This window comes from Tetranychus urticae, chromosome 1 (genome assembly GCF_039701765.1).
Source record: "Tetranychus urticae isolate SD_2017Ah chromosome 1, NJAU_TeUrti_SD_1.0, whole genome shotgun sequence".
NCBI lineage: Eukaryota > Metazoa > Arthropoda > Arachnida > Trombidiformes > Tetranychidae > Tetranychus > Tetranychus urticae.
Window position 1 is genome coordinate 2,514,478 of NC_142958.1, and position 26,907 is coordinate 2,541,384.

At 32.4% G+C, this 26,907-nt stretch overlaps 6 protein-coding genes and 2 long non-coding RNA genes across 8 annotated transcripts; 3 read left to right on the forward strand and 5 right to left on the reverse strand.

Annotated features, from left to right (window-relative positions):
- Positions 1-958: 958 nt before the first annotated feature.
- On the reverse strand, positions 959-4,083 carry LOC107366610 (uncharacterized). The gene is made up of 5 exons (XM_089265998.1): positions 3,343-4,083; positions 2,165-3,282; positions 1,608-2,106; positions 1,281-1,540; positions 959-1,209 (listed from the first exon to the last, which is right to left on the reverse strand). Exons 1-5 carry the CDS (start codon positions 3,449-3,451, stop codon positions 1,033-1,035), a joined length of 2,163 nt encoding a protein of 720 aa, XP_089122124.1. The 5' UTR covers positions 3,452-4,083; the 3' UTR covers positions 959-1,032.
- Positions 4,084-4,483: 400 nt separating this feature from the next.
- LOC149094366 (uncharacterized) lies at positions 4,484-4,894 on the forward strand. Its single transcript, XR_016197822.1, has 2 exons — positions 4,484-4,624; positions 4,718-4,894. It is a non-coding gene; the product is annotated as an uncharacterized LOC149094366 (long non-coding RNA).
- A 1,022-nt stretch (positions 4,895-5,916) lies between these two features.
- LOC107366581 (transport and Golgi organization protein 6) lies at positions 5,917-7,855 on the reverse strand. Its single transcript, XM_025162634.2, has 4 exons — positions 7,105-7,855; positions 6,549-7,047; positions 6,213-6,472; positions 5,917-6,141 (listed from the first exon to the last, which is right to left on the reverse strand). The coding sequence occupies exons 1-4, from the start codon at positions 7,537-7,539 to the stop codon at positions 5,965-5,967; spliced, it is 1,371 nt and encodes a 456-aa protein (XP_025018402.2). The 5' UTR covers positions 7,540-7,855; the 3' UTR covers positions 5,917-5,964.
- Positions 7,856-8,029: 174 nt separating this feature from the next.
- LOC107366593 (uncharacterized) lies at positions 8,030-10,809 on the reverse strand. Its single transcript, XM_015934218.2, has 5 exons — positions 10,583-10,809; positions 9,404-10,524; positions 8,812-9,304; positions 8,479-8,738; positions 8,030-8,407 (listed from the first exon to the last, which is right to left on the reverse strand). Exons 1-5 carry the CDS (start codon positions 10,677-10,679, stop codon positions 8,231-8,233), a joined length of 2,148 nt encoding a protein of 715 aa, XP_015789704.2. The 5' UTR covers positions 10,680-10,809; the 3' UTR covers positions 8,030-8,230.
- A 1,297-nt stretch (positions 10,810-12,106) lies between these two features.
- LOC107372002 (thyroid hormone receptor beta-like) lies at positions 12,107-14,020 on the reverse strand. The gene is made up of 2 exons (XM_089265999.1): positions 13,227-14,020; positions 12,107-13,136 (listed from the first exon to the last, which is right to left on the reverse strand). The coding sequence occupies exons 1-2, from the start codon at positions 13,801-13,803 to the stop codon at positions 12,190-12,192; spliced, it is 1,524 nt and encodes a 507-aa protein (XP_089122125.1). The 5' UTR covers positions 13,804-14,020; the 3' UTR covers positions 12,107-12,189.
- Positions 14,021-14,538: 518 nt separating this feature from the next.
- On the forward strand, positions 14,539-16,283 carry LOC149094367 (thyroid hormone receptor beta-like). The gene is made up of 2 exons (XM_089266000.1): positions 14,539-15,164; positions 15,254-16,283. Exons 1-2 carry the CDS (start codon positions 14,588-14,590, stop codon positions 16,198-16,200), a joined length of 1,524 nt encoding a protein of 507 aa, XP_089122126.1. The 5' UTR covers positions 14,539-14,587; the 3' UTR covers positions 16,201-16,283.
- Positions 16,284-18,487: 2,204 nt separating this feature from the next.
- Positions 18,488-19,909, reverse strand: LOC107359906 (general receptor for phosphoinositides 1-associated scaffold protein). Its single transcript, XM_015926501.3, has 3 exons — positions 19,633-19,909; positions 18,991-19,254; positions 18,488-18,883 (listed from the first exon to the last, which is right to left on the reverse strand). The coding sequence occupies exons 1-3, from the start codon at positions 19,738-19,740 to the stop codon at positions 18,632-18,634; spliced, it is 624 nt and encodes a 207-aa protein (XP_015781987.2). The 5' UTR covers positions 19,741-19,909; the 3' UTR covers positions 18,488-18,631.
- Positions 19,910-20,142: 233 nt separating this feature from the next.
- LOC149094368 (uncharacterized) lies at positions 20,143-21,200 on the forward strand. Its single transcript, XR_016200948.1, has 2 exons — positions 20,143-20,767; positions 20,849-21,200. It is a non-coding gene; the product is annotated as an uncharacterized LOC149094368 (long non-coding RNA).
- The last annotated feature ends 5,707 nt before the right edge of the window (positions 21,201-26,907 follow it).

A 26,907-nucleotide genomic window follows, 5' to 3' on the forward strand; every position in this document is an offset into this window, starting at 1 on the left:
ACTTTCATCTTTACCATTATCAATCTATTCTTATTGTTTCATCATTAATTCATTATAATCGTCATGATTTGTGTTGTTAATAATAAATTGTTGTTTCTGTTTTGTTAAAAAAGTGGTTAACTAATGGTTAAAGACAACAAGAACAGCAACATCTTAGGCCTGAAATGGCTAAAACTAAGCTAATAATTGTCACTAATGTATACTTGTGTGGCCCGCTCTCATCTTAAGCATCTTTAAACGGTTAACTTGATCTTATTATTGTTACAATAATTGTTGTAATAGCATTTAAATGTGAATGAAAGTTTAACGGTGCCAAAATTAAAACATGTGCTTTAACAGTTGGACTGCTGCTTCTCCATTTATCTGCATATTACATTTAGGCCTATCTTTCCATTACTACTCCTATTATTATTTTATTATTTTCATCTCTAATATCATGATTAGTGTCAAATTGATGCCTTTCCATCTACTAACAGTTTCAAGTGTAGCTAATAGTTTGCACTAATTGTAGTTAACCAATTACTATTAATAACATGTACATACAACTATGAATAATGTTTCAATTTGCGGTTGAAACCATCAAATGTTTACAGTTTTGTTTTTCAAAAAAGGAAACACTTTCTTTTGTTTCTAAAATGATAATTTGTTAAACAGATTCATCATTTAAATAAGATAATTGCTACAAATTAACGGCATTCAATAATTGGGTTAAAAATGAACGTTTCCACAATTGAAAAGGCAAATACACGAAATAAGAATCGCATATATCTAGTAATCATAAATTCAAAATTAATCCATATCTATGTAAAGACCTTTCTTGTCGCCTTATGCTTTCTTTTAATAGAGATAGGGTAAACACAGAGTCCATATTTAAAAGTAATGTCGGCATTGAAGCGTTTTTTGACTAGCGCTTAGCTTTTTGGTCAAAATTTTTCAAATTTTTAATCAAACTATAGAATGAATTTGTATTCAAATTTGTTTACTTTTAGAAAATTTCATATTTATTATGAAATATCAAGAAATATTACATAATTACAGGTGAATATCAGATACTTTCAGACTGATAGTGTCAGTGATTAATTTTTTCATTACATTATCAATGGCTTTTAAAACCTGCTGTGCGCGAACTCGACTGATTTCATCACCAAGACCTTTGAAGTCGATTGATTTAATAATATGATAGATCTGTTTGAGGTGGTCAAGAATAACCTGTGGATTAGAGAAAATAATAGATAATTAATTAGCTGACGTTTCAATTGTGAAAAATCTGTTGCACATACCTCGACATTATCAATACCATTCAACATGATATACACAAACATAAGACAAGCTCTTTTAACATCTAAACTGGAATCCGTTTTGAGGAGACATTCAACAACACAGACTATCTCGATAATGCAATAACTGAGAGCGTTTTTCAGAAAAGACCAAAATTGACCCAAATTGGAAAGACTTGAAACCCTGATGGACTCGTTTTCATCTTTTAATCCAGTAAGAAAACAGTCTACCACTAGACGATGGTAATGATGAGCTAATAGGCCTGAAGAAATTTAAGAGATAATGAAAGTCAAAATTATTTTTGGTTAGAAGTTATTATTTCAACTTACCTAAGTATTTACAGACCCAGACCAGAGATTCACCAACTGAAACCCTTTCTCTAACTGATCTGTCTCTGTCATGGTAAGCCTCAATCAGAGTAGGAAGACAGCTCTCTGTGTGTGTCAATGCTAAAGATGCTAAAGCGTTAACGGCGGCAACATAAACGTAAGAATCTGGATCACTTAGACACGCTTTGATGAGAGTAATTAGCTCAGACTTGTGATCAATTGTACTTTGATGCTGTGCATCAATTAAATTACGAAGAATTACTAAACCATGGGCTCTTTGTGGCATAAACTCACTCTTGAGGCGGCGTACAGCTTCTGCGAATCTATCCTCGTTGTCAATTTTTGAGTATTTTGTAGTTTCATGTAGATGGTTGATTTTACCGATCAGTCTTTGAATGTCCAATCGCTGCGAATTCGATAAGAGTTCTGAAGTAACCACTTTTGTCAAATAAACTTTGCAAATTTTGAGTAATAATAATTCTTCGCTGGTTAACTGAAACTAAAAGAAAACTTTTAGTTTATCATAAAATGAACATTAAAGTCTTAAATGGCTTTACCTCATCTTTTACATCGATGCGAATCGAAACAAGTTGAACCAACATCCACGAGTTTTCCATATCCAGCATTTTAGTCTCTTTCATAAATTGTATCTCATCTTGCATATTCTTCGTTTCCATCATAGCTTGAATTGAATCATTGCTATCCGAAGTGACCCTTCGAAGATTGCTGGTGAGATATTGAATGACTTGATTTATCATGAAGCTTGATATTTGCTCATGCATTGGCGCCGCCAATGAAGCGCAAACACAGGTATTGAAATACGGGAGATACCCTTTCTCATACAAAATCAAAAAAAAGTCAAATTTAAATTCAACACCCAACTCATCGAGAATGAATGATATTGCAGTAACCATTTTATCTATAACTATGTCATCATCCATAGATACATCATTTAAGTTGCTGTTAGGAATAACAGTTAGCATTTCTTCGTTATCGTACTTTATCAATCCAGTTGAATATAAATTACTTGAAATTTGTAGATTGTATAAAGAGGCATCCAATATGTATTTAGAATGATCCAAATATTTAAGGATATTGATGACAATTTCTTTAGCGGCGCTTGCAATCGGAGACACGATTCCATATAAAGTTGTATAGATAGCTAATATGTTTGGGAAAACAGGAATGAATTGATTTTTATCAAAATCGCTCAGGATAAGCCGATGGATACAAATAATGCTTTGGGTCAGCGTTAAATAGCTTTCTTTACAACAAATTGCATCCGTTAGGGGTTTTATGAGTTTGGCTTTACCAAATGATTGGTTTTTCTCATAAAGGGCGATAAATATGTAAGTTGCTAATTTCCATGTTTGTTTGTCAGCATCACCTTTTGATAATATCAAAATAACTTGCTTACACAGACTTCCATAAAAATCATCTGGATCACAATAAATAGCAGGAATGTTAGTAATTATATAGCTTAACCCACGAAAACGTTGGTGCAAAGTTGTTGCAATTTCTGATGAGCTGTCGACTCGGGTGGCTTGGATAAATTTCAAAAGTCCATTTTTTTGAATTAAAACGTATGATAAGTCTTCGGCAACAGACTTAAAATCTTCATCATTCATTTCTTTGTTGTTTTTAAAAATCGACAGGAGTCTAAAAATTATATTACCTGCAAATATAAAAATGAAAAGTTAATATGTTGAATAATAAGTTGAATCATAAAACTTACCTTCTATTTTTTTTCCACATTTGTTCGGCCTTGTTTCTTTTTCAATACGATCCAATCTTTCTGCAATACTTTTGAGATTGAAGTGCGGATCAGGATTATTGTCCTCCATGACAAGGGTCAACTGAGCGAAAGGCGATTCACAAATTGTCACAAATATTAAAAATTTGTTCTTAGCAGATAAAAGAATGAAGAATATACTTTGAAATGGTAAGTCAGGCGAAACGTCCGTAGAGTCTATTTTCCTAGCAAAAACACTTTCCCTACTTCAGCTTAAGACTGGTGGCTTGCGACCAAAGAGTAAAAGGCCAAGAGTTGTTGAAAGTATCAAATTGTATTGTAAAATGTAGTAGACAGCAAGGCGACAGTAATTCTTTTCTTTTCTTTTATTTTCTTTCTCTGATAAGAAACAAAGAACAAAGGCAAGGGTAATGGAGGCAAGTGATTGGCGACTACGTTCTGACGTAATATTATTATTTTATGTCTGATGAGTTAAAAGTTCACTATTGTAATGTATCTTTTTATAGACTTTAGTTTTGTGATATTAACTGACACTTCTAAGAGGCAGTAAGGGGTGGTCTGTCCGAGCCATTTTGTGTCCCATGATGAAATAGGTGAAATTATATCAAAGTTCAAACAACGTTCTTTGCATCTCTTTTATTTATTTTGACTTCGCATTCCATTTTTTGACTTTATTTTGTTTGATACAAAAAAATATATATTTTTTACCGAGTATGGAAAGCTCTCGATACACAACTTTAACCCAACTTGGTGTTAATAATCATCTTGATTATTGTGCTGATTATGTTACACAGTTTAATGGTGATTACCAAAATCGATCTACTTGGTATTCTCAACATATTGACCAATCTTATGTGCCATCGCCATTGCTATCATCTTCATCTCTTGTTGACTCGGTCAGTTATGATTACTCTGACCATCCTGTTAATTATGTAACTACTCCACTGCCTATTGAAGACTGCAATCAAGCCAGTAGCTCCTCCAGTGGTCAATTTGCATGGGACAGTCCAATAAATTATCATCAACCAAGTTGTTGGAGCAGCTATGATTCTGACCAGATTGATCGGAAGCCGGTGATCCACCATTTAAACTCATTTTCAAGTGATTATGATGTCTCTACAGATCTTGTTAATCGACCAAGTGACCAACAAATAGCAAATGAGTAGTACGAGGACGAAGACGAAGATGATGATCAGGATTTCGATGAACGTAAATTAGTCGTAGATGGAAAATAATGATTAATATTATCATGCATTAACTGAAGGTAAATGAAAATTTAGTTTTACTGCTCACTTTTATATTTGAAACACATTTTAAAGTAATTTTAAATTGCTTTTTTTATTTACATGTATTTTAGCTGAAAAAAATGATGCAGCTTTGAAATAATGTCAAGTATGTGGCGACAAATCTACTGGACGTCATTATAATACTTACATGAGAAGGTTGTAAAGGATTTTTCCGTCGATCGTTGATGAAAGGAATGAAATATGCATGAACAACTGAACAATAAATAATGAAGGGTCATTTAAAAGGATCAGTATTTTCCAGTCTTCGTTTTCAACTATTCCAAACAGGTCGAGATCTAAAGCGTTTGAATCTGACTTTAGATGATATTCCATTGGTTATTTTATATCTTTTAACCATGAACTTTTCTCGAGAACAATTCGCTTTAACTATTATTAATAAGTGCAATCAAATCGGAAGCAGTAAATATCCTGAGATATGGGGCTCTTATCTCGATGTTTTACACAAGATTCAAATGTTGGTTGTCCATATAAAAACTGCACTTAACAATTTTGGACTTAACGGCTGAACGGGTGAACTCAGTGATTTAGGTGTTGATTTTTTGGTGAATTGGGAATTAAGTCTTTTCAGCCTTTTAATGTATTGATTTAATCACGTTGATAAACTCATCAAGGTTTACCATTAATTTATTATATACGAAAAAATCATTTACAATATTACAGTAAATCTAGTTTATTACATTGTATGGTGTATGGAAAAGTGACATGAAGATGAACGTTTCCACAATTGAAAAGGCAAATACACGAAATAAGAAACACACTGATCTATTACAATTTAAATGGAGGATGTTGAAAACACTACAGTTGTTTGCTGCTACAGTTTGTAATTAAATCAGTTCATTATTGGTAATTTTTTTCAAGGCTGAAATATTTCTGCCTCAATTGTCCAACTCATTGATCAGGTAAAGGCTAACTGGCTAAGTTAAGGCTATTTCATCGACAATTTAAACGTAGGTTTGATGTTTTCGACAGAATAATTGTCTTATTTGAACAAACCGGCTTTAAAGTTGAATTTATTGATTGATATTGATCAAAATCGCATGAATCTAGTAATCATAGATTCACAATTAATCCATATCTATGTAAAGACCTTTCTTGTCGCCTTATGCTTTCTTTTAATAGAGATAGGGTAAACACAGAGTCCTTATTTCAAAGTAATGTCAGCATTGAAGCGTTTTTTGATTAGCGCTTGGCTTTTAGGTCAAAATTTTTCAAATTTTTAATCAAACTATAGAATGAATTTGTATTCAAATTTGTTTACTTTTAGAAAATTTCATTTTTTTAATGAAATATTACATAATTACAGGTGAATATCAGATACTTTCAGACTGATAGTGTCAGTAATAAATTTTTTCATTACATTATCAATGGCTTCTAAAACCTGATGTGCGTGAACTCGAATGATTTCATCACCGAGACTTTTGAAGTCGATTGATTTAATAATATGATAGATCTGTTTGAGGTGGTCAAGAATAATCTGTGGATTAGAGAAAATAATTAATAATTAATTAGCTGACGTTTAAATCGTGAAAAATCCGTTGCACATACCTCAGCATTATCAATACCATTCAACATGATATACACAAACATAAGACAAGCTCTTTTAACATCTAAACTGGAATCCGTTTTGAGGAGACATTCAACAGCACAAACTATCTCGATAATGCAATAACTGAGAGCGTTTTTCAGAAAAGACCAAAATTGACCCAAATTGGAAAGACTTGAAACCCTGATGGACTCGTTTTCATCTTTTAATCCAGTAAGAAAACAGTCTACCACCAGACGATGGTAATGATGAGCTAATAGGCCTGAAGAAATTTAAGAGATAATGAAAGTCAAAATTATTTTTGGTTTTCTAACCAAATTATTATTATTTCAACTTACTTAAGTATTTACAGACCCAGACCAGAGATTCACCAACTGAAACCCTTTCTCTAACTGATCTGTCCCTGTCATGATAAGCCTCAATCAGAGTAGGAAGACAGCTCTCTGTGTGTACCAATGCTAAAGATGTTAAAGCGTTAACGGCGGCAAGATAAACGTAAGAATCTGGATCATTTAGACAAGCTTTGATGAGAGTAAAAATCTCAGACTTGTGATCAATTGTACTTTGATGCTGTGCATCAATTAAATTACGAAGAATTACTAAACCATGGGCTCTTTGTGGCATAAACTCACTCTTGAGGCGGTGTACAGCTTCTGCGAATCTATCCTCGTTGTCAATTTTTGAGTGTTTTGTAGTTTCATGTAGATGATTGATTTTACCGATCAGTCTTTGAATTTTCAACTGCTGCGAATTCGATAAGAGTATTGAAGCAACCACTCTTGTCAAATAAACTTTGCAAATTTTGAGTAATAATAATTCTTCACCGGTTAACTGAAACTAAAAGAAAACTTTTAGTTCATCATAAAATGAACATTAAAGTCTTAAATGGCTTACCCTATCTTTTACGGCGATGCGATTCAAAACAACTTGAACCCAACCCGAAAATGTTTTTATATCCAGCATTTTATTCTCTTGCACAGATTGTATCTCTTCTTGCATATTCTTCGTTTCCATCATAGATTGAATTGAACCACTGCTATCCGAAGTGATTCTTCGAAGAACACTGGTGAGAAATGGAATGGCTTTACTTGGATGCGCTAAAATATGGTATGAAAGTTCCTGTTTCATTGGATCCGCCAATGAAATGCAAACCAAGGCATTTAAACTAGGCAGATGCCCTTTCTCATACCCAATCAAATAAATGTCCAATTTATATTCATTACGAAACTCATCGAGAATGGCTGATATTGTAGCAACCATTACATCTAGAACTCTGTCATCATCCATAGATACATCATTTAAGTTGCTGTTAGGAATAACAGTTATCATTTCGTCGTCTCCTATCTTAACCAATCCAGTTGAATATAAATTAATTGAATTTTTAAGATTGTATAAAGAGGCATCCAATATGTATTTAGACTGATCCACATATTTAAGGATATCGATGGCAATTTCTTTAGCGGCGCTTGCAATCGGAGACGCGGTTTCAAATAAAAGAGTATAGATAGCTAATATGTTTGGGAAAACAGGAATGAATGGATGTTTATCAAAATCGCTCAAATCGATAAGCCGATGGATACAAATAATGCTTTGGGTCAGCGTTAAATAGCTTTCTTTACAATAAATTGCATCCGTTATGGGTTTTATGAGTAAGAATGTTTTACACAAGATTCAAATGTTGGTTGTCCATATAAAAACTGCACTCAACAATTTTGGACTAAACAGCCGAAATTTTATTAAAAGTATTGTTCATCACCACTATTAGCATTATATTTCAAAGTAATATCAGCATTGAAGCATTTTTTGATTAGCGCTTAGCTTTTGTGTCTAAAACTTTTCAAATTTTTAATCAAACTATAGAATAAATGTATATTAAAAATACGTACATTGTGCAAAAATTTCAAAGGACATCAAAACAAAGGGTTTACGGGCTATTGAAAAATCTACTGACATTATCTGGTACTCCACTGAAACATGGATATGATACATAATGAATATACAAAGAATACAAAAGTACTGATCAATTCATTTTGATTGGTCTTATGAGATCATTTTCAGGTTTAATTAATTTTTTCATTAGATTATCAATGGCTTCCAAAGCTAGATGTGCGTGAACTCGAATAATATCATCACCCAGACTTTTCGAGTCGATTGATTTAATAATATGATAGATCTGTTTGAGGTGATCAAGAATAACCTGTGGATTAGAGCAAATAATAGATAATTAATTAGCTGACGTTTCAATTGTGAAAAATCCGTTGCGCATACCTCAGCATTATCAATATCATTCAACATGATATACACAAACATAAGACAAGCTCTTTTAACATCTAAACTGGAATCCGTTTTGAGGAGACATCCAACAGCACAGACTATCTCGATAATGCAATAACTGAGAGAGTTTTTCAGGGAAGAGCAAAATTGACCCAAATTGGAAAGACTTGAAACCCTGATGGACTCGTTTTCATCTTTTAATCCAGTAAGAAAACAGTCTACCACTAGACGATGGTAATGATGAGCTAATTGACCTGAAAAAATTTAAGAGATAATGAAAGTTAAAATTATTTTTGGCTAGAAAGCATTATTATTATTTCAACTTACCTAAGTATTTACAGACCCAGACCAGAGATTCACCAACTGAAACCCTTTCTCTAACTGATCTGTCCCTGTCATGATAAGCCTCAATCAGAGTAGGAAGACAGCTCTCTGTGTGTGCCAATGCTAAAGATGCTAAAGCGTTAACGGCGGCAAGATAAACGTAAGAATCTGGATCACTTAGACAAGCTTTGATGAGAGTAAAAAGCTCAGACTTGTGATCAATTGTACTTTGATGCTGTGCATCAATTAAATTACGAAGAATTACTAAACCATGGGCTCTTTGTGGCATAAAATTACTATTGAGGCAACGTACAGCTTCTGCGAATCTATCCTCGTTGTCAATTTTTGAGTGTTTTGTGGTTTCATGTAGATGATTGATTTCATCGACCAGGCTTTGAATTTTCAACTGCTCCGATTTCGATAAGAGTTCTGAAGCAACCACTTTTGTCAAATAAACATTGCAAGTTTTGAGAGATAATAATTCTTCGCTGGTTAACTGTAAAGCAAAAGAAAGTTTAATTTATAATACTTTAGCATAAAATTTCATAAAATAGCATAAAGTCATCATTTAACATCAAAGTCTTAAATGGCTTACCTTATCTTTTGCTTCCACGAGAATCGAAACAATTTGTATCAACATCGAAAGTGAGTCCATCTGCAACAATTTAGATTTTTCTAAAATTTGTTCTTCTTCTTGGTCCATCAAAGATTGAATGGAATCGTTGCTTTCCGAAGTGATTCTTCGCAGTGTATTGGTGAGAAATTGAATGGCTTTATTTGGATAATCTAGAATCCAGTTTGAAACTTGCTCTTGCAGTGCATCCACCAATGAAAATAAAACCATTTGATTGAAATGCGAAAGATGCACTTTTTCAACCAAAATCAAAAAAAAGTCCAATTTAAATTCATTACCCAAGTCATCGAGAATGGATGTTATTGCAGTAACCGTTTTATCCAAAAATTTGGCATCATCCACAGATACATAATTTAAGTTGCTAGGAATAACAGTTAGCATTTCTTCGTTTCCTATCTTAACCAATCCAGTTGAATATAAATTAATTGAAATTTGAAGATTGAATATAGAGGTAGCCAATATGTATGTAGACTGATCCACATATTTGAGGATATCGATGACAATTTCTTTAGCGGCCCTTTTAATCGGAGACACGGTTTCATATAAAATTGTGTTGATAGCTAATATGTTTGGGAAAACAGGAATGAATTGATTTTTATCAAAATCACTCAGGATAAGATGATGGATACAAATTATGCTTTGCGTCAGTGTTAAATAGCTTTCTTTACAACAAATTGCATCCGTTATGGGTTTTATGAGTTTAGCTTTACCCAGTGATTGTTTTTTGTTGTAAAGGGCGATAAATATGTAGCTTGCTAATTTGATTGTTTGTTTGTCAGCATCACCTTTTGATAATTTAGTTAATATCAAAATAACTTGCCTAGACAGACTAGAATAAAAATCATCTTTGTCACAACAAATAGCAGGCATGTTAGCAATAATAAAACTTATTGCACGAAAACGCTGATCAAAAGTTGTTTTTATTTCCGATGAGTTTTCCAAATCACAAGTGGCTTGAATAAAACTCATAAGTCCATTTTTTTGAATTAAAATGTACGATAAGTCCCTGGCAACAGACTTTGTATCATTTGCATTCATATTTTTTTCTCCACAAAACGACAGGAGTCTAATAATTATATTACCTGAAAATATACAAAAGCAAAATTAATAAGATGGAATGTATTGATTAATAAAACTTACCTTCAATTTTTTTTCTATATTTACTTTCAAAGCGATCCAATCGCTCTTCAATACTTTTGAGATTGAAATGAGGATCGTGGTGAAAGCTGTCCTCCATGACAAGGGTCAACTGAACGAAAGGTAACTAAACAAAAATCACAAATATTAAAAATTTTAAATTTTTCATTGCCAAAGAAATAATGAAAACAAACAAATATCTTTAAAGTGAATAGATCTTTGGTATGAAATAAAATATCTGATAATATACTCAACCAATAGATGGCATTGTTTTAATATCAAGCCGGCAGCTTCTTCAAAAGCGGTCAATTTGCATGGGACAGTCCAATAAATTATCATCAACCAAGTTGTTGGAGCAGATTGATCGACAGCCGATGTCGGAAGTCAGACTCATTATTTCTTATTTACATGTATTACAGCTGAAAAGAATGAAGCAGCTTTGAAATTATGTCAAGTATGTGGTGACAAATCTACTGGACGTCATTATAACGCTTTCACAAGCGAAGGTTGTAAAGGATTTTTCCGTCGATCGGTGATGAAAGGAATGAAATATGCATGCAAATCCAACAACAATGATTGTCTAGTAGATGCATACAATCGACGTAAATGTTGTCGAGCTTGTCGATTGAGACGATGTCTTGCAATTGGTATGAACCCAGATATCTGTTTGAATAAGGCTAATGAAGATAGTCTTGAAAGAGCATCCAGAGCCAATAGCATGGAAAATATGTTCAACAGACTTACTCTTTTGCATTTTGAAACTGACTCTACATCCCTTTTATGGCCAACTGGACTACAAATAATGGAGGATAATTTAAAAGGATCAGTATTTTCCAGTCTTTGTTTGCAACTACTCCATGAAAATACCTCAGCATTATCAATACCATTCAACATGATATACACAAACATAAGACAAGCTCTTTTAACATCTAAACTGGAATCCGTTTTGAGGAGACATTCAACAACACAGACTATCTCGATAATGCAATAACTGAGAGCGTTTTTCAGAAAAGACCAAAATTGACCTCAATTCATGATAAGCCTCAATCAGATTAGAAAGACAGCTCTCTGTGCCTGCCAATGCTAAAGATGCTAAAGCGTTAACGGCGGCAAGATAAACGTAAGAATCTGGATCACTTAGACAAGCTTAGATGTGAGTTAATAGCGCACATTTGTCAAACTTGTGATCAATTGTACTTGATGTAAAGTAAAAGAAAGTTTAATTTAGTTTAGAATGCAATTGGACATTAAAGTCTTGTATGGCCTTACCTTATCTTATGCTTCTACGAGAATCAAAACAATTTGAATCAACACAGATCGCAGTGATTGCAATAGGTCTGGTTGGACTTAAAATGAAATGGAAATGGAACAGAAAATTTGTTAGTCTTAACATTTTACCGAACAGCTCTGTCACCTCTGTCTGCTCTGTCAGCTCATTTATTTCATTTATCATGAATTTTCCCTTGTTAGCGTGTTTGTATTCTTGGGAACAAGAATTGAGAAATAATAATGGAAGAACAAGGAATGTTATGAGTAAAAAAGATTGAAAGAAATTTTATTAATGATTTTAAACTTTAAAAACAATCTATTAAATGTCGTTAAATATAATGCTAATATTGGTGATGAACAATACTTTTAATGAAATTTCGGCTGTTTAGTCCAAAATTGTTGAGTGCAGTTTTTATATGGACAACCAACATTTGAATCTTGTGTAAAACATCGAGATAAGAGCCCCATATCTCAGGATATTTACTGCTTCCAATTTGATTGCACTTATTTATAATATTTGAAGCGAATTGTTCTCGAGAAAAGTTCATGGTTAAAAGATATAAAATAACCAATGGAATATCATCTAAAGTCAAATTCAAACGCTTTAGATCTCGACCTGTTTGGAATAGTTGAAAACGAAGACTGGAAAATACTGATCCTTTTAAATGATCTTCCGTAATTTGTTGTCCAGTTGGCCATAAAAGCGATGCAGAGTCAGTATCAAAATGCAAAAGAGTAAATAAAATCAAAATTGGATGAGCAGCATCTTTAACTCCAGAATATTGAGAGTCGATCGGTAAAGAAGCAAATGGAGGAAGCTTTGACTCGAAATAGATGAGCTTGTTGGATATTTTAAGATGAAATGCCACATATGATAAATAAAATGGATCACAAAAATCATGGCAGTTAGTTATAGCACCATAATCTATCAGCAATGGATTTAAATGTTCATTGAAATATTGCCCAAGTTTGTTGAACATATTTTCCATGCTATTGGCTCTGGATGCTCTTTCAAGACTATCTTCATTAGCCTTATTCAAACAGATATCTGGGTTCATACCAATTGCAAGACATCGTCTCAATCGACAAGCTCGACAACATTTACGTCGATTGTTAGCATCTACTAGACAATCATTGTTGTTGGATTTGCATGCATATTTCATTCCTTTCATCACCGATCGACGGAAAAATCCTTTACAACCTTCGCATGTGAAAGCGTTATAATGACGTCCAGTAGATTTGTCGCCACATACTTGACATAATTTTAAAGCTGCTTCATTCTTTTCAGCTAAAATACATGTAAATAAGAAATAATGAGTCTGACTTTAAAAAGTGTTTCCAATCTAAAAGTGAGCAGTAAACTAAATTTTTCACTTACCTTCAGTTATTGCATTATGATAAGATTTATCATTATTTTGCGACCCATCTATAACTAATTTACGTTCATCGTAATCGTCATCATCATCATCATCCTCATCATCATCTTCGTCCTCATCCTCGTCCGCACCATTTTCCATTTGTTGGTCACTTGGTCGATTAACAAGATCTGTAGAGACATCATAATCACTTGAAAATGAGTTTAAATGGTGGATCACCGGCTTCCGATCAATCTGGTCAGAATCATAGCTGCTCCAACAACTTGGTTGATGATAATTTATTGGACTGTCCCATGCAAATTGACCACTGGATGAGCTACTGGCTTGATTGCAGTCTTCAATAGGCAGTGGAGTAGTTACATAATTAACAGGATGATCAGAGTAATCATAACTGACCGGGTCAACGAGAGATGAAGATGATAGCAATGGCGATGGCACATAAGATTGGTCAATATGTTGAGAATACCAAGTAGTACGATTTTGGTAATCACCATTAAACTGTGTCACATAATCAGTACAATAATCAAGATGATTATTAACACCAAGTTGAGTTAAAGTTGTATATCGAGAGCTTTCCATTACTCGGTAAAAAATATATATTTTTTGTATCAAACAAAATAAAGTCAAAAAATGGAATGCGAAGTCAAAATAAATAAAAGAGATGCAAAGAACGGTTTGAACTTTGATATAATTTCAACTATTTCATCATGGGACACAAAATGGCTCGGACAGACCACCTCGCTACAAATTATTGGTGAGAAAATGAAAAAATAAAAGTTACATGGACAGCTAAATAAGAAATAAAGATACATGTAAAAGCTCGTGGAAATAAATGATAGAGATACAGAGGGAGATAAGGAGAGATAAGAAGAGAAATAGCGGGAGAACTAATTATAATAATTTAACAAAATTAACTGTAAAGGCAAAGGCATAAAAAAGAAAGAGTTGTTAAAAAGTATCAAATTGTATTGTAAAATGTAGTAGACAGCAAGGCGACAGTAATTCTTTACTTTTCTTTTATTTTCTTTCTCTGATAAGAAACAAAGAACAAAGGCAAGGGTAATGGAGGCAAGTGATTGGCGACTACGTTCTGACGTAATATTATTATTTTATGTCTGATGAGGTAAAAGTTCATTATTGTAATGTATCTTTTTATAGACTTTAGTTTTGTGATATTAACTGACACTTCTAAGAGGCAGTAAGGGGTGGTCTGTCCGAGCCATTTTGTGTCCCATGATGAAATAGTTGAAATCATATCAAAGTTCAAACCGTTCTTTGTATCTCTTTTATTTATTTTGACTTCGCATTCCATTTTTTGACTTTATTTTGTTTGATACAAAAAATATATATTTTTTACCGAGTAATGGAAAGCTCTCGATATACAACTTTAACTCAACTTGGTGTTAATAATCATCTTGATTATTGTACTGATTATGTGACACAATTTAATGGTGATTACCAAAATCGTACTACTTGGTATTCTCAACATATTGACCAATCTTATGTGCCATCGCCATTGCTATCATCTTCATCTCTCGTTGACCCGGTCAGTTATGATTACTCTGACCATCCTGTTAATTATGTAACTACTCCACTGCCTATTGAAGACTGCAATCAAGCCAGTAGCTCCTCCAGTGGTCAATTTGCATGGGACAGTCCAATAAATTATCATCAACCAAGTTGTTGGAGCAGCTATGATTCTGACCAGATTGATCGGAAGCCGGTGATCCACCATTTAAACTCATTTTCAAGTGATTATGATGTCTCTACAGATCTTGTTAATCGACCAAGTGACCAACAAATGGAAAATGCTGCGGACGAGGACGAGGATGAAGATGATGATGAGGATGATGATGATGATGATGACGATTACGATGAACGTAAATTAGTTATAGATGGGTCGCAAAATAATGATAAATCTTATCATGCAATAACTGAAGGTAAGTAAAAATTTTAGTTTACTGTTCACTTTTAGATTGGAAACACTTTTTAAAGCCAGACTTATTTTTTTTATTTACATGTATTTTAGCTGAAAAGAATGAAGCAGCTTTGAAATTATGTCAAGTATGTGGCGACAAATCTACTGGACGTCATTATAACGCTTTCACATGCGAAGGTTGTAAAGGATTTTTCCGTCGATCGGTGATGAAAGGAATGAAATATGCATGCAAATCCAACAACAATGATTGTCTAGTAGATGCTAACAATCGACGTAAATGTTGTAGAGCTTGTCGATTGAGACGATGTCTTGCAATTGGTATGAACCCAGATATCTGTTTGAATAAGGCTAATGAAGATAGTCTTGAAAGAGCATCCAGAGCCAATAGCATGGAAAATATGTTCAACAAACTTGGGCAATATTTCAATGAACATTTAAATCCATTGCTGATAGATTATGGTGCTATAACTAACTGCCATGATTTTTGTGATCCATTTTATTTATCATATGTGGCATTTCATCTTAAAATATCCAACAAGCTCATCTATTTCGAGTCAAAGCTTCCTCCATTTGCTTCTTTACCGATCGACTCTCAATATTCTGGAGTTAAAGATGCTGCTCATCCAATTTTGATTTTATTTACTCTTTTGCATTTTGATACTGACTCTGCATCGCTTTTATGGCCAACTGGACAACAAATTACGGAAGATCATTTAAAAGGATCAGTATTTTCCAGTCTTCGTTTTCAACTATTCCAAACAGGTCGAGATCTAAAGCGTTTGAATTTGACTTTAGATGATATTCCATTGGTTATTTTATATCTTTTAACCATGAACTTTTCTCGAGAACAATTCGCTTCAAATATTATAAATAAGTGCAATCAAATTGGAAGCAGTAAATATCCTGAGATATGGGGCTCTTATCTCGATGTTTTACACAAGATTCAAATGTTGGTTGTCCATATAAAAACTGCACTCAACAATTTTGGACTAAACAGCCGAAATTTCATTAAAAGTATTGTTCATCACCAATATTAGCATTATATTTAACGACATTTAATAGATTGTTTTTAAAGTTTAAAATCATTAATAAAATTTCTTTCAATCTTTTTTACTCATAACATTCCTTGTTCTTCCATTATTATTTCTCAATTCTCGTTCCCAAGAATACAAACACGCTAACAAGGGAAAATTCATGATAAATGAAATAAATGAGCTGACAGAGCTGTTTGATAAAATGTTAAGGCCTACAAATTTTCTGTTCCATTTTCATTTCATTGTAAGTCCAAACAGACCTATTGCAATCACTGCAATCGTTGTTGATTCAAATTGTTTCGATTCTCGTGGAAACATAAGATAAGGTGAAGCCATTTAAGACTTTATTAAAGTAAAGCAGTAAAGCTAAAGTAAATTAAACTGTCGTTTACTTTTCAGTTAACCAGCGAGGAATTTCAATGTTTATTTGACCAAAGTGAGATGTCTGACCAAGTCTGACAAGCTTTGTGAGCTGTTTACTCTCATCAAATGCTGTCTAAGTGATCCAGATTCTCACGTTTATCTTGCCGCCGTTAACGCTTTAGCATCTTTAGCATTGGCGCACACAGAGAGCTATCTCCTACTCTGGTTGAGCCTTATCATGACAGAACAGATCAGTTAGAGAAAGGGCAAGTTGAAATAATAATAATGCTTTCTAACCAAAAATAATTTTGAATTTTTTACTTTCTTTATAGTTTTCACTTGTAAAATGCATAAGTGTGGAGATGGTTTGATTGCACTATTTATCAAGTAGGTGACTTGTAATCTGATTGTAATCTCTCTCAATAGAACTAGTTTTAGTAAGCTGTAGAAGTAACTTTCGACTGACTTTCACCTTTTCACTCGCGTTTTAAGCTCAGCTGAGATCTCGTAACTATAGGAACGTTTAAATCAAACTAAAGAAATTATTACTAAATTATCGGCAAATTATAGTCTAAGTCAAATTCAAGACTTCATAGTATCACTTTGCAAACAATCAAATTCACATTGAAAAAGTTGTAAAATACATTCTTTAACTTTGTAAACCATTAACCTTAGTCGATGAGCTTAACCTAAGTCGATCTATATGTCATATATTTAAGGGAAATCATTGCTAAAATAGTGAATGCAATCTTACTCTTACAGTAAGCGTTAGTTAAGCGTTTGAGTTGCATAATTATTCATAACGTCTTATCAAAAATTTCCATACTTATCTACACTTATCTATTAATACAGGTGATTATCACAGCATAAAATTTTTTACTTAACCAACAAACAATGATGATCATTATTCAATCATTTATTGTTTCATTTGAACAGTCCGAAAACTATTCAAAAGTTAATTATAATCATAATTGTTCTCTAAAGCTATACTTAACTGCCAATGAAAAAGATTTGAAGTTATGAATTAAAAATCAAAATCAAGCAAAATACAAGGGCGAATCCTCTATTTTTCTACCTTTTCTATCTTTTAGTACATCCACTTTTCAAATAGTTAACATAATAAAAATAGGATTGTAAGAGCTATGTGGAGATATTAGGTCTATTCCGCTATGTTTTAAGCTTATCATTTGTAAAAGCTACGTTCATAGATCGATAGATTTAAAAAAAATTCATGAGTATGTTCAATTATTAATTAATTTTAGATCATTCAATCTCTTGTTAATATATTAACACTCAATTCAGTATTTTAAAAGTCATTAAGTGATGTCAGTTTGATATATTTTGTTGCTCATATAACCAAGCTAACGTGCGTAATTAGTCTGCTCCCCCATTGTTTATTTTTTTCAAATCCTAGTGTACTAAATCTATTATTAGATTTCAAAGATTAATGTAAATGAAAAAAAATTTGATGAAATTCTTTACGTTTAGTTCAGATTATCTTTGTCAAATCTCTTCTGTTTTTCTCTAAAACGTTTCGTGTAGATAGTCCAATAATTTCCGCAAAACCAATCAAAATTTTTACAGAGAAAAATTTATGTTAATTCAATTGTGTATTCTGAACATAAGGCAAAACGCTAATTTTCAATATATCTTTTTCTCAAAAAGTATAAATATGTTTATCAACCCATCATTTTCATCAACAAGATTATTATCATTGAATTTTAATAAATCGTATAATATTCAAGAACTGGCAATGTACTTCGATATTTTTGAATTCAAACCAAATTTAAAAATTTGGAATCTGAAACGTAAAAGTAGAGGATGAATTAAAACAGACACATAGAACCCATGGTTAGAAAATTCGTGATAAATATTATAATTCATCATTATTCATAATCATTGGTGAAAAATTGACTAACTGCGGAAATTTTGCTGAAGATTCTTATAAATTGATTGCATTTTTTTATTGTTTTTGATTTCAATAGATTAAGATACATTTTGAGATGACCTTTTAATAGTCTAATCAATTTCAAGAGTAAATAATTAATATCAAAATCAATAATGATGTAGCTTAATGAACAGGATTAAAGTTGAGATTTGATTCAAGGCTCTTGCATGCGACCAAACCCGGAGATGATGAATTTTCAACAGAAGATCCTGTCAACTTAGATCCAGATGTAGTAAAAGATCCTTGACTTTTTAATTTTACATCATCAAGATGGAGTCCAGAATCTTCTGATTGAGATTTCTTTAAATGCAGGCTTAATTGGTTCTCTCTTTCAGATAATCTTTCATATTCTGCTACCTTTTGGTGAAGCAAACGCTGTGAATAAATCGAGAAAAGAAGTTATTAGATTAAGGTTTACAAAGATTTATTTGTGACACAATAGTAAATTTAGCTAAATTCAATTCTTGATACTTTCAAATTACCTTCAACTTTAAATATTTTATATGAAGCTCCACTTTACGGACACAGTCTTCGAAAAGAACAACCATTCGCATTGTTTTTTCACAGCTTTGTATATATTTTACTAGTGTACGATGATCAGCTCTTTCCATATCTCGACCATTTATGGATAAAATCACATCCCCAGGTCTCATACCTGCTTTAAATGCTGGGCCATTTTTGTCAACATAATCAACATATGTTAGCAATTCAATTTCTCCATCTTTACGGTGATGAATACCATAAGTCTAGAAGAGAGAAGAGAAAGAGAAAGAAAAAATGTTAAAAATGTAGTTTTAAAAAAGGTACCAAAATATTTGAAGCAAATGATAAAGGCTCAAGGGAAGAAAAGAAAATTTCAGCAAAACAAATTTCATGTAAACAAAATAGTTTGCAAATGAAATTAAAGCAAAACAAAAAGAATGATATCAACAAAAATATTTTGATTGCCAGAACTAGGATGACATTTGATGAAGATAAAAAATAAACAAATTAACTAGTTCACACGATGAATGTGAGATTATAAATTCAACACATTTAGGCAAGCAAATCACAAACAGGGTTGACGAATCAAGATACATTTTAGATACATTGATTTAAAATGTGTTGAAAAGGACAAAACTTACTTGTAATGTAAAACCAAAAGATGAATTTTTCCTCTCTACAATAATGGTCCGTCGACGTCGATCTTCATCAGATTTAGTATAATTCATTGGAGTCAACAAAATAGGCATAGATCAGCGTGTGATCATTTAACCTGTGAACAATAGATTTAAATTGGGTAAAGGTGAATTGGGTAAAGGTGAATTGATGAGAGACAAGAGAGAAAAGGTAAATTTAAAACGACCTTTTTTAAGTGTGAAAACTGTAGTAAAAAACAAAAAGCAATGTATTTACTGGCTGAGACATAACTGACAGCCAGACACAACAAAACAGCTAACCAACAATGAAAAAAAGAGTTGAATTAAAACAGAGCATTTTCTCTATAAATAGACTCAATTTTTTAAACTTAAAGCCAATGAAATGGCTAAAAGATAGCACCAAATGTAGATAATTGTGAACAATACAATGATTTGTAATCAAATTACAATCATGAAGAAGGCAAAAACAGATTTCAATAAAATGAAAACATGACCTAAAAATTGTGATTCAAAGACGAGTCTCTAAAATCAATACATTTACAGTTGCTTTTTTACTCCCTTCAAGGGCTCCATCTAGCGAGAGGAAAACAGACAATTTTAAAGATCTAAAGACCAACCAAATTGACAAAAATTGATGCAAAGATGATGAACAGAAGATGAAGAAGATGATGAAAAAAAGGATGAAAAGGCTGAGTTATCATCTGAGTCGATTCTTTCAGTCTTCCTCTTTCCTTAAACATGCTTTTATATTCAGTTATTTGATTGCCTTTCAACATGGAACAGAGTAAAATCTAAATCTACAAACACTTCTTTTTCTTTCCTCTTCTTCTTCTTCCTCTTCTTCTAGTCTTCTTGCCTCCCTTTTTTTCGTTCAAAACTCCTTCTTTAAAACCCTCTTCCAACTTGTTATCATTCCTCGGGATCCAGATGATTAACCCACACTTGAGAAGTTAATTAAAAACAAAAAGAAGTGTTCATCATTTGTTACCAGATTTGCATGTTTACACCAACACCACAGTGTTTTCCTGGATTCACTTTGTTAACATCTCATATGGACCAGTGTGGACTGCAAGTGATTATGTCCTAACGTACCTTCTATCTCATCTCTCACCTTTTACTGGTAAGTTAATCACTGTTAACCTAACATACTGTTAACCATAATTTGAGTCAACTAATCAATATTGTCAACTTAATGTCAAAGAGATTAACCGGTCCAAAATATATATACCAAGGTAAGAAGTGAAAGTCTTTCAGCTGTAAACACCAAATCCTCTAACACCAAGACCTTATGTAAAGCTTACACTTTGATTGATTTACCAACCAGACAATTTAAATTGAGACTAAATGACGACCATGTAATTTACAATCATGAAAGTTATCAAAGTTAAACAGCTGTAACAGTTACACAAACCTTGCACAAGTCATCCATCTTAACCATACCTTGCTCTAACCATTTATAACATGTACGTTTACCAGAATAATACTTTACTGATTAATATTTAAAATGAACGAAATAAAAAGGAATATAAATAAAGCAACAAAAAAATGTAAAATTTAGATATTTACTTATTTTCACATTTTCATTCAATCAGGCAATGATTTTATCTCTTTACCTTACCATACACAATGTAATATCACCATAATGCAAATCAAATGTTTACTGAGCTGTTTTTGAGCACAATTTTTGGGTTACTTTTTTTTTATTTTCACCATTTCTAGGTTAACAGGTAAGTTGGAAGAGAGAGTAATGCAAATAAGTAGATAGAAGTGATTGCTTTTTGCTTTATAAACACTCGTTCACCATTATCTTCATGATACAGACACACCAAGACTCATCTGTTACATGATGAACATACAGATGAAATACAGTCCAACAAAAAACCCATGTAAACATGTACAATATCCATCTAATACAAGTGAAATAACAATAAGTATATTACATCAAGTTGATGTCTTTTTTGGCTTGGTAAATATGTAAATATTACATCTCATTGTGACTGTATTATTGAAGATGAGAGTCAGAAAAAAATGAAATAAAATGTTCAATAATACAATTTAACCAGAATACAAAAAGTGAATTTAAGCCAAATCTAAAAGTAAATTGAATTGCATGTGAATAAATTATTGAAGTAAAAGTTTAAATTGCCTTTCAAGTCTCTGATCAATACAAAGTGAACAGTTGAGTGATGAAACATTTTGCCTGATAATTGAAACCAAAACATAATTTCTGGTCTTCTTAATGGCAAAACAAATGTTTAAAAAATTGGGTTCACTTTTCTGGTTCTTTGCTACAGTGACAATAAGAAACAATAATCTTGAATTGTATGGTAAATGAAATGAATTGGATGAAATTTGAATGAACCAGCAACACCTAGAAGCATAACTTTATTGATAATGTATGGTTACTATGTGAAACCCAAGGAATCCTCAGCTGAATCAAACCTACTCTTCGTGTGTTTACCTTTTTTTTGTTCATCTGATGGAACCTGTTATTTAGGTGGATTTTTTTTTAAATGATGACTGACTCTGAAAATTCACTTTTCCTTTCATGAAACCATGTTATTCCCTGCTTTAGGCTTTAATCATCATCTCTTGAGATGTGAAGTGAACACTTTTTCCAGTCAAAGTTTCTTGTATCACTTCTCATCAATCGATACCAGGATGAAGGTGAAAATGGCAAGAGAAGTCTTTTCTCATCTTTTCTCATCTTTACTCTCTTCACCTCAAGTCCATAATCTTGATCATCCTCTTCTCATTACCAACATTTTCACACATTCTTAATCAATCCAAACCAACCGGGAATCCAGATGAAAAGTGTAATTTATTAGAATCAAATCAACTCTTATTTGCTTTCTGCTCTCATCATTATCATCTTACCAGTTGACTCTCTTGTCATAATAGCGGCAAAATGATGCCTTATGAACAGACTCTTGAAATTGACAGGAAAACTCAGTGAAACTCTTGATTCGGTGAAATGCTGTGAATTCAGTGAAAAGCATACTAATAAGACTTATTCTGACGATTTATTGAACCTTCAACCTTTGACAGGAGAAACTTGTTCACCATGTTAAGCCATTCAAATGAAACATGTTCAATGTATTCATCATGTAAATATATGCTAACAATTTGTGGCTGAAAAAATGTCAACATTTAAATTTTCAATCTCTTTTTAAGTCCATTTTAACATTTTGTACTTTCATCATTTACTGTCATCAGTCTTTGCATTAGTTTCATTATCGATTGGTTCAATCAATGGTTCAATAATGTAAAGTCAGTTCTAAGAACATGTTAGGAACAATTGTCCAGTCGAGAAATTGATTATCATTGAATAACAGAATAAATTGTGAACAAGAACAAGAAGTGATTCACTTGGAATTCATTGATTTACAGTTACTTATTGATGTAACTTTTATTTTCCTCTTCATCTCTTTTATCGTCATCTTTATCCTTCCTCCTCCCTCTCTCAATCATCATCATTATCAGGGAAACGGAAATGTTTTCAAGAAGAAGAAGAAAGAATGAGAATAAAAAAGAAGCAAAAATAAAGGCGAAAAGCATTATTGATTATCTTGTCAATATCTATACTTTTAATCATTTATTTTTTAGTCTTTTCATGTTTCAATCCTTTCATGAGGTTATCATGGAAAGCTATAAACTGATTAGCTGCTCACAGCAATTTAAGATGATATATTGGTCCAGTTTTAATATCATTCAACTCATTAGTCGGCATTAAATTTGCAAGATAATCATTTATGCTGATACAATCTTGAAACTCGAGTTTAGTCAAAATCAATGTCTTGCCAGGCTCGACAAAGCTAGACTAACCTAACCCAACTTAACCCAAGCTGAGTCAAAGTTTCAAAGGCTGACAAGGGAAGTGTCCCAAGTCATGTGCATCAATCTTTCCATCATTGAAAGGTTCCATGAACATTCAATTTTCTCGAAGTCTTTCGCTTCGCAAATGAAGGGTAAACTTGAAAAACATTATCAAATTTTTTACATGTTAGTATGGTTATGAGACTGCAAGCCAAGCAGAGTGAAGAGGCTCACCGCAATGGGTTCATGCCTTAGGTTGTCTCATTGATCTATGTATACCAAGAGACGTAAATGGCGTTTCAAACGGTCTCTTCATTTGCGACTCAAAAATTGACTAATAATTGAAATCGTTGGTGTGACTTGTGACACTTTTTTGCATTATTATTGTCTTGCCAGGGCTGAAGATGCAAGTAATCGAATTGAACATTTTTATTGAACTCAACAGTTCATAAATTGGTCAACCTGCGTAAACAATATGAAGGCTCAATTTTCAGGCTTGTTTAAGCCAAAGTCTGTTAACCAAATTGTGCGTGATTAATTTTTGCTTTTCAACTTGTAACAGTTAATTATGTGGGTTAAAATGAAGATTGAGCTTTGGTCATTCCTTTACCTGTATCAGTTTCATTTTCAAAGTTGATTGCATTTCAGTTTGGTTGGCTGAGCAAAAAGGTGCAAATTGAAATTTGAAGAAAAGGCCAAGAAAAAGATTGAATTTAAAGGTTAATTTTCAGTTTCTTGTCTTTACACTAAATTATGGAATGGATCTTGACAAAAGGTCTACAACTGGACTCTGGCTTTTGTCCAGTAACAAAATGATGAATGAAAAGAGGTGAAGCAAAGAAGAGACCAAAAAAAGTTGACTTGATGATGGATTTTTTGCTCCTTTCCAATCATCTTGTTTCTCTTTATCATACAATTTTCTGTTCTTGTTGAGATCCTTTTCACACACAAAAAACTTGAAACAAAGATTGATTGAGTGTTGTACGACTGAACATTCAGGAAGGCGAAGATGAAAATGGAGAAGACGGAAAGACAGAGAGAAGAAAAAAGAAGAAGAAAAAATGAGAAGATAAAAGAGCTCGGAATGAGATGATGAAGCTGAAGAAGCTGATAAAAATGATAGTTTCAGTTCATGTCCAGTAGACAGATAAATGTACATAAATACTCACATTGAATTGGTTGCTGATAATGGTCTGGCTATTGGTATTACTTGGATGAACCTCCATTAATAAGGATTTGTAGTTGAAGCTTATTTACAACTGTCATCCATGGAAATGATGATTATGATGATGATGAGAAGAAAAAAGTTGATCCAGTAAAATGTTGAAAGATTGTATGCATAAGAATAATGATGATTACTATTGATCCAGATTGGTAGCAATTCATGTCCATCCATGAACACATTATTTGTGTTCAATTATTTTCTCGCCATTTTTACCAATTTAATATTCCTATTGAAAATATGTAATCACTTGTTTATCCTTTACTTTGTCCGAAATCGTCCAACAATAAAGACAACAATTGATTGGGCAAATGATATCAAAAAATGACCCAATTTTTCAAATTACTTTTGTTTCTATTGCAACCAGCAACTGTATCAAGATCAATTTTACTAGTCAATGGTCAATTGATGTTGACCATTTTGTTTGTTGCTTTCAAATAAACTGCTTGAAAAAAGATTCACTTTTTGATAAACTGTTTGTTCAACCATTTTATGGAAGATTATTTCATTTTTCATTTACTTTACCATTTTGTCCAAAAATACAAGTTCGCTCATTCAATCTTGACCAATTAACGATAAAAGTTCTAATCAAGATCAAGATCAGCTTATGATTGGAATCGTTTCAACTTCAGGAAAATTCATTTCTGAAATTCGTTTGTAAGTGACTTCAAAAATTGATGAATTTTCTCATCCTAAATTCGGATTCACAAGAAAAAAAATTGTTAAATGATGGTCCTGATGATAAATCTGAAGATACTGAACTTGAAGCTCTTGGTGATCCTGTTCCATTATCTGATGTTGGTACTGATGATGAATCTGAACTTATGAATTTTTGAGATTCTATTCAATGGTTTCTATTCTGACTTTGGATTGTGAAGCTTCTGGAAAAAAAGTAATTCTGAAAATGAAATGTTTGAAGTTGCTCTTCGAACTATTCAAATGGTCTTTTCAATGTTTTTAGTTTAATTAGTTCTGAAAGATATTGAATCGATCCAGATTTTGATAGTTTTTTGCTCTTAGAAGAACTAGGAAAAGTTGAATGATTTTGAACTCATGAAATGTTTGAAATCATTAAATGAAACCAAATTTTGTGCTTGATCAAGTGCTATGAAGACAATTGAAAAGATATTCAATTTTTCTCCATTTGAGAGTTTCCATGAAATCTCATGTAGCTTGATGTTGGTCTTATCATTAAACTTTTCAATAAGCTTGACACTCTTTTCTTTTCGTGGTAAAACTCTATTCAGACAACATTATGGTGAACATGATTAATGAACAATTTTGACCATTGATTTGAATCAGTTGATTATTGAGACAAAATGTTTGAAGCAAATGATTTTTATCAGTAGATTGATGACTATTATTGATTATCCAGCGATTTGAGGTGTTGATGTGATGAGAAGCAAATAATGGAACTGGTTAAGGGAAAATTGTTCAATTTTGTTGCCTCAACAAGAGAAACAAAGAGTCAGAAGGTAATTTCTTCAGGCAATGAAACCTATTTTCACTTTAATCATCTAATATCTAACTGAAATGTCTCAAGGAAATTTATATGATTATTATCATGATTACATTTTATTATCAACTTTTCCTATTCGCCAAACAAAAGTGACTATTATTGTTACAACGAACAAGAAGTAAACGCTAAATTTGTGTTTTATTATTGATCTTTTACAGTTAATGCTCAGTTTTATCGTTCATTATCTCAATTACTTGAGTCATTAACTCATTCCAAAACTCATTTCATTGAAAAAGCTTCATCTAGAGATCAGTTTGACGTTCAAATTCAATGTAAATTCCAAAAAATTTAGTCTTTAAAACGTAAATAAAGGAAGTCAGAGAAAGATCGTTTTGACGAAGATTTTCCTCCTTTTAATGGATCATTTTGTTAATCATTTCAAGAAATTAATTGATTTTGCTTTTCGACTTTACTTGAAAAATCTCATTTCATTACGAAAGCTTCATCGCGAGATCAGATCGACTTTCAAATTCAATGAAAAATCCCGAAATTTCGGTGTTTCAATGAACAGAAATCAGAAGAATCGCTTTGAAACCAATCTTCCGTTTTTAATGAATGACTTTGTCAGTCATTTAAGTGATTTGAATGAGATCGTCAAGTGATTTTGCTTTTCAATGCTTCTTTGAAATCTCATTTTCTCATCTCATTCTTAGGCTCAAAACTTCATTCTGAAATCAGTTCGGTGTTCGAATTCAAAAAAGCC

Bases quoted from the DNA above. Each gene is read 5' to 3' on its own strand.
- LOC107366581 (XM_025162634.2), bottom strand. From the start codon at position 7,539: ATGATAACTGTTATTCCTAACAGCAACTTAAATGATGTATCTATGGAT. The intron at 7,048-7,104 runs GTAAGCCATTTA...GTTTTCTTTTAG, and splicing joins GCATCGCCGTAAAAGATAGG to TTTCAGTTAACCGGTGAAGA. The intron at 6,473-6,548 runs GTAAGTTGAAAT...AAATTTCTTCAG, and splicing joins CTGGGTCTGTAAATACTTAA to GCCTATTAGCTCATCATTAC.
- LOC107366593 (XM_015934218.2), bottom strand. From the start codon at position 10,679: ATGGAGGACAGCTTTCACCACGATCCTCATTTCAATCTCAAAAGTATT. The intron at 10,525-10,582 runs GTAAGTTTTATT...GTATATTTTCAG, and splicing joins ATATAGAAAAAAAATTGAAG to GTAATATAATTATTAGACTC. The intron at 8,739-8,811 runs GTAAGTTGAAAT...AAATTTTTTCAG, and splicing joins CTGGGTCTGTAAATACTTAG to GTCAATTAGCTCATCATTAC.
- LOC107372002 (XM_089265999.1), bottom strand. From the start codon at position 13,803: ATGGAAAGCTCTCGATATACAACTTTAACTCAACTTGGTGTTAATAAT. The intron at 13,137-13,226 runs GTAAGTGAAAAA...CATGTATTTTAG, and splicing joins TCATAATGCAATAACTGAAG to CTGAAAAGAATGAAGCAGCT.
- LOC149094367 (XM_089266000.1), top strand. From the start codon at position 14,588: ATGGAAAGCTCTCGATATACAACTTTAACTCAACTTGGTGTTAATAAT. The intron at 15,165-15,253 runs GTAAGTAAAAAT...CATGTATTTTAG, and splicing joins TTATCATGCAATAACTGAAG to CTGAAAAGAATGAAGCAGCT.
- LOC107366610 (XM_089265998.1), bottom strand. From the start codon at position 3,451: ATGGAGGACAATAATCCTGATCCGCACTTCAATCTCAAAAGTATTGCA. The intron at 1,541-1,607 runs GTAAGTTGAAAT...AAATTTCTTCAG, and splicing joins CTGGGTCTGTAAATACTTAG to GCCTATTAGCTCATCATTAC. The intron at 1,210-1,280 runs GTATGTGCAACA...TCTAATCCACAG, and splicing joins ATGGTATTGATAATGTCGAG to GTTATTCTTGACCACCTCAA.
- LOC107359906 (XM_015926501.3), bottom strand. From the start codon at position 19,740: ATGCCTATTTTGTTGACTCCAATGAATTATACTAAATCTGATGAAGAT. The intron at 19,255-19,632 runs GTAAGTTTTGTC...TCTCTCTTCTAG, and splicing joins CTTTTGGTTTTACATTACAA to ACTTATGGTATTCATCACCG. The intron at 18,884-18,990 runs GTAATTTGAAAG...ATTTATTCACAG, and splicing joins TAAAATATTTAAAGTTGAAG to CGTTTGCTTCACCAAAAGGT.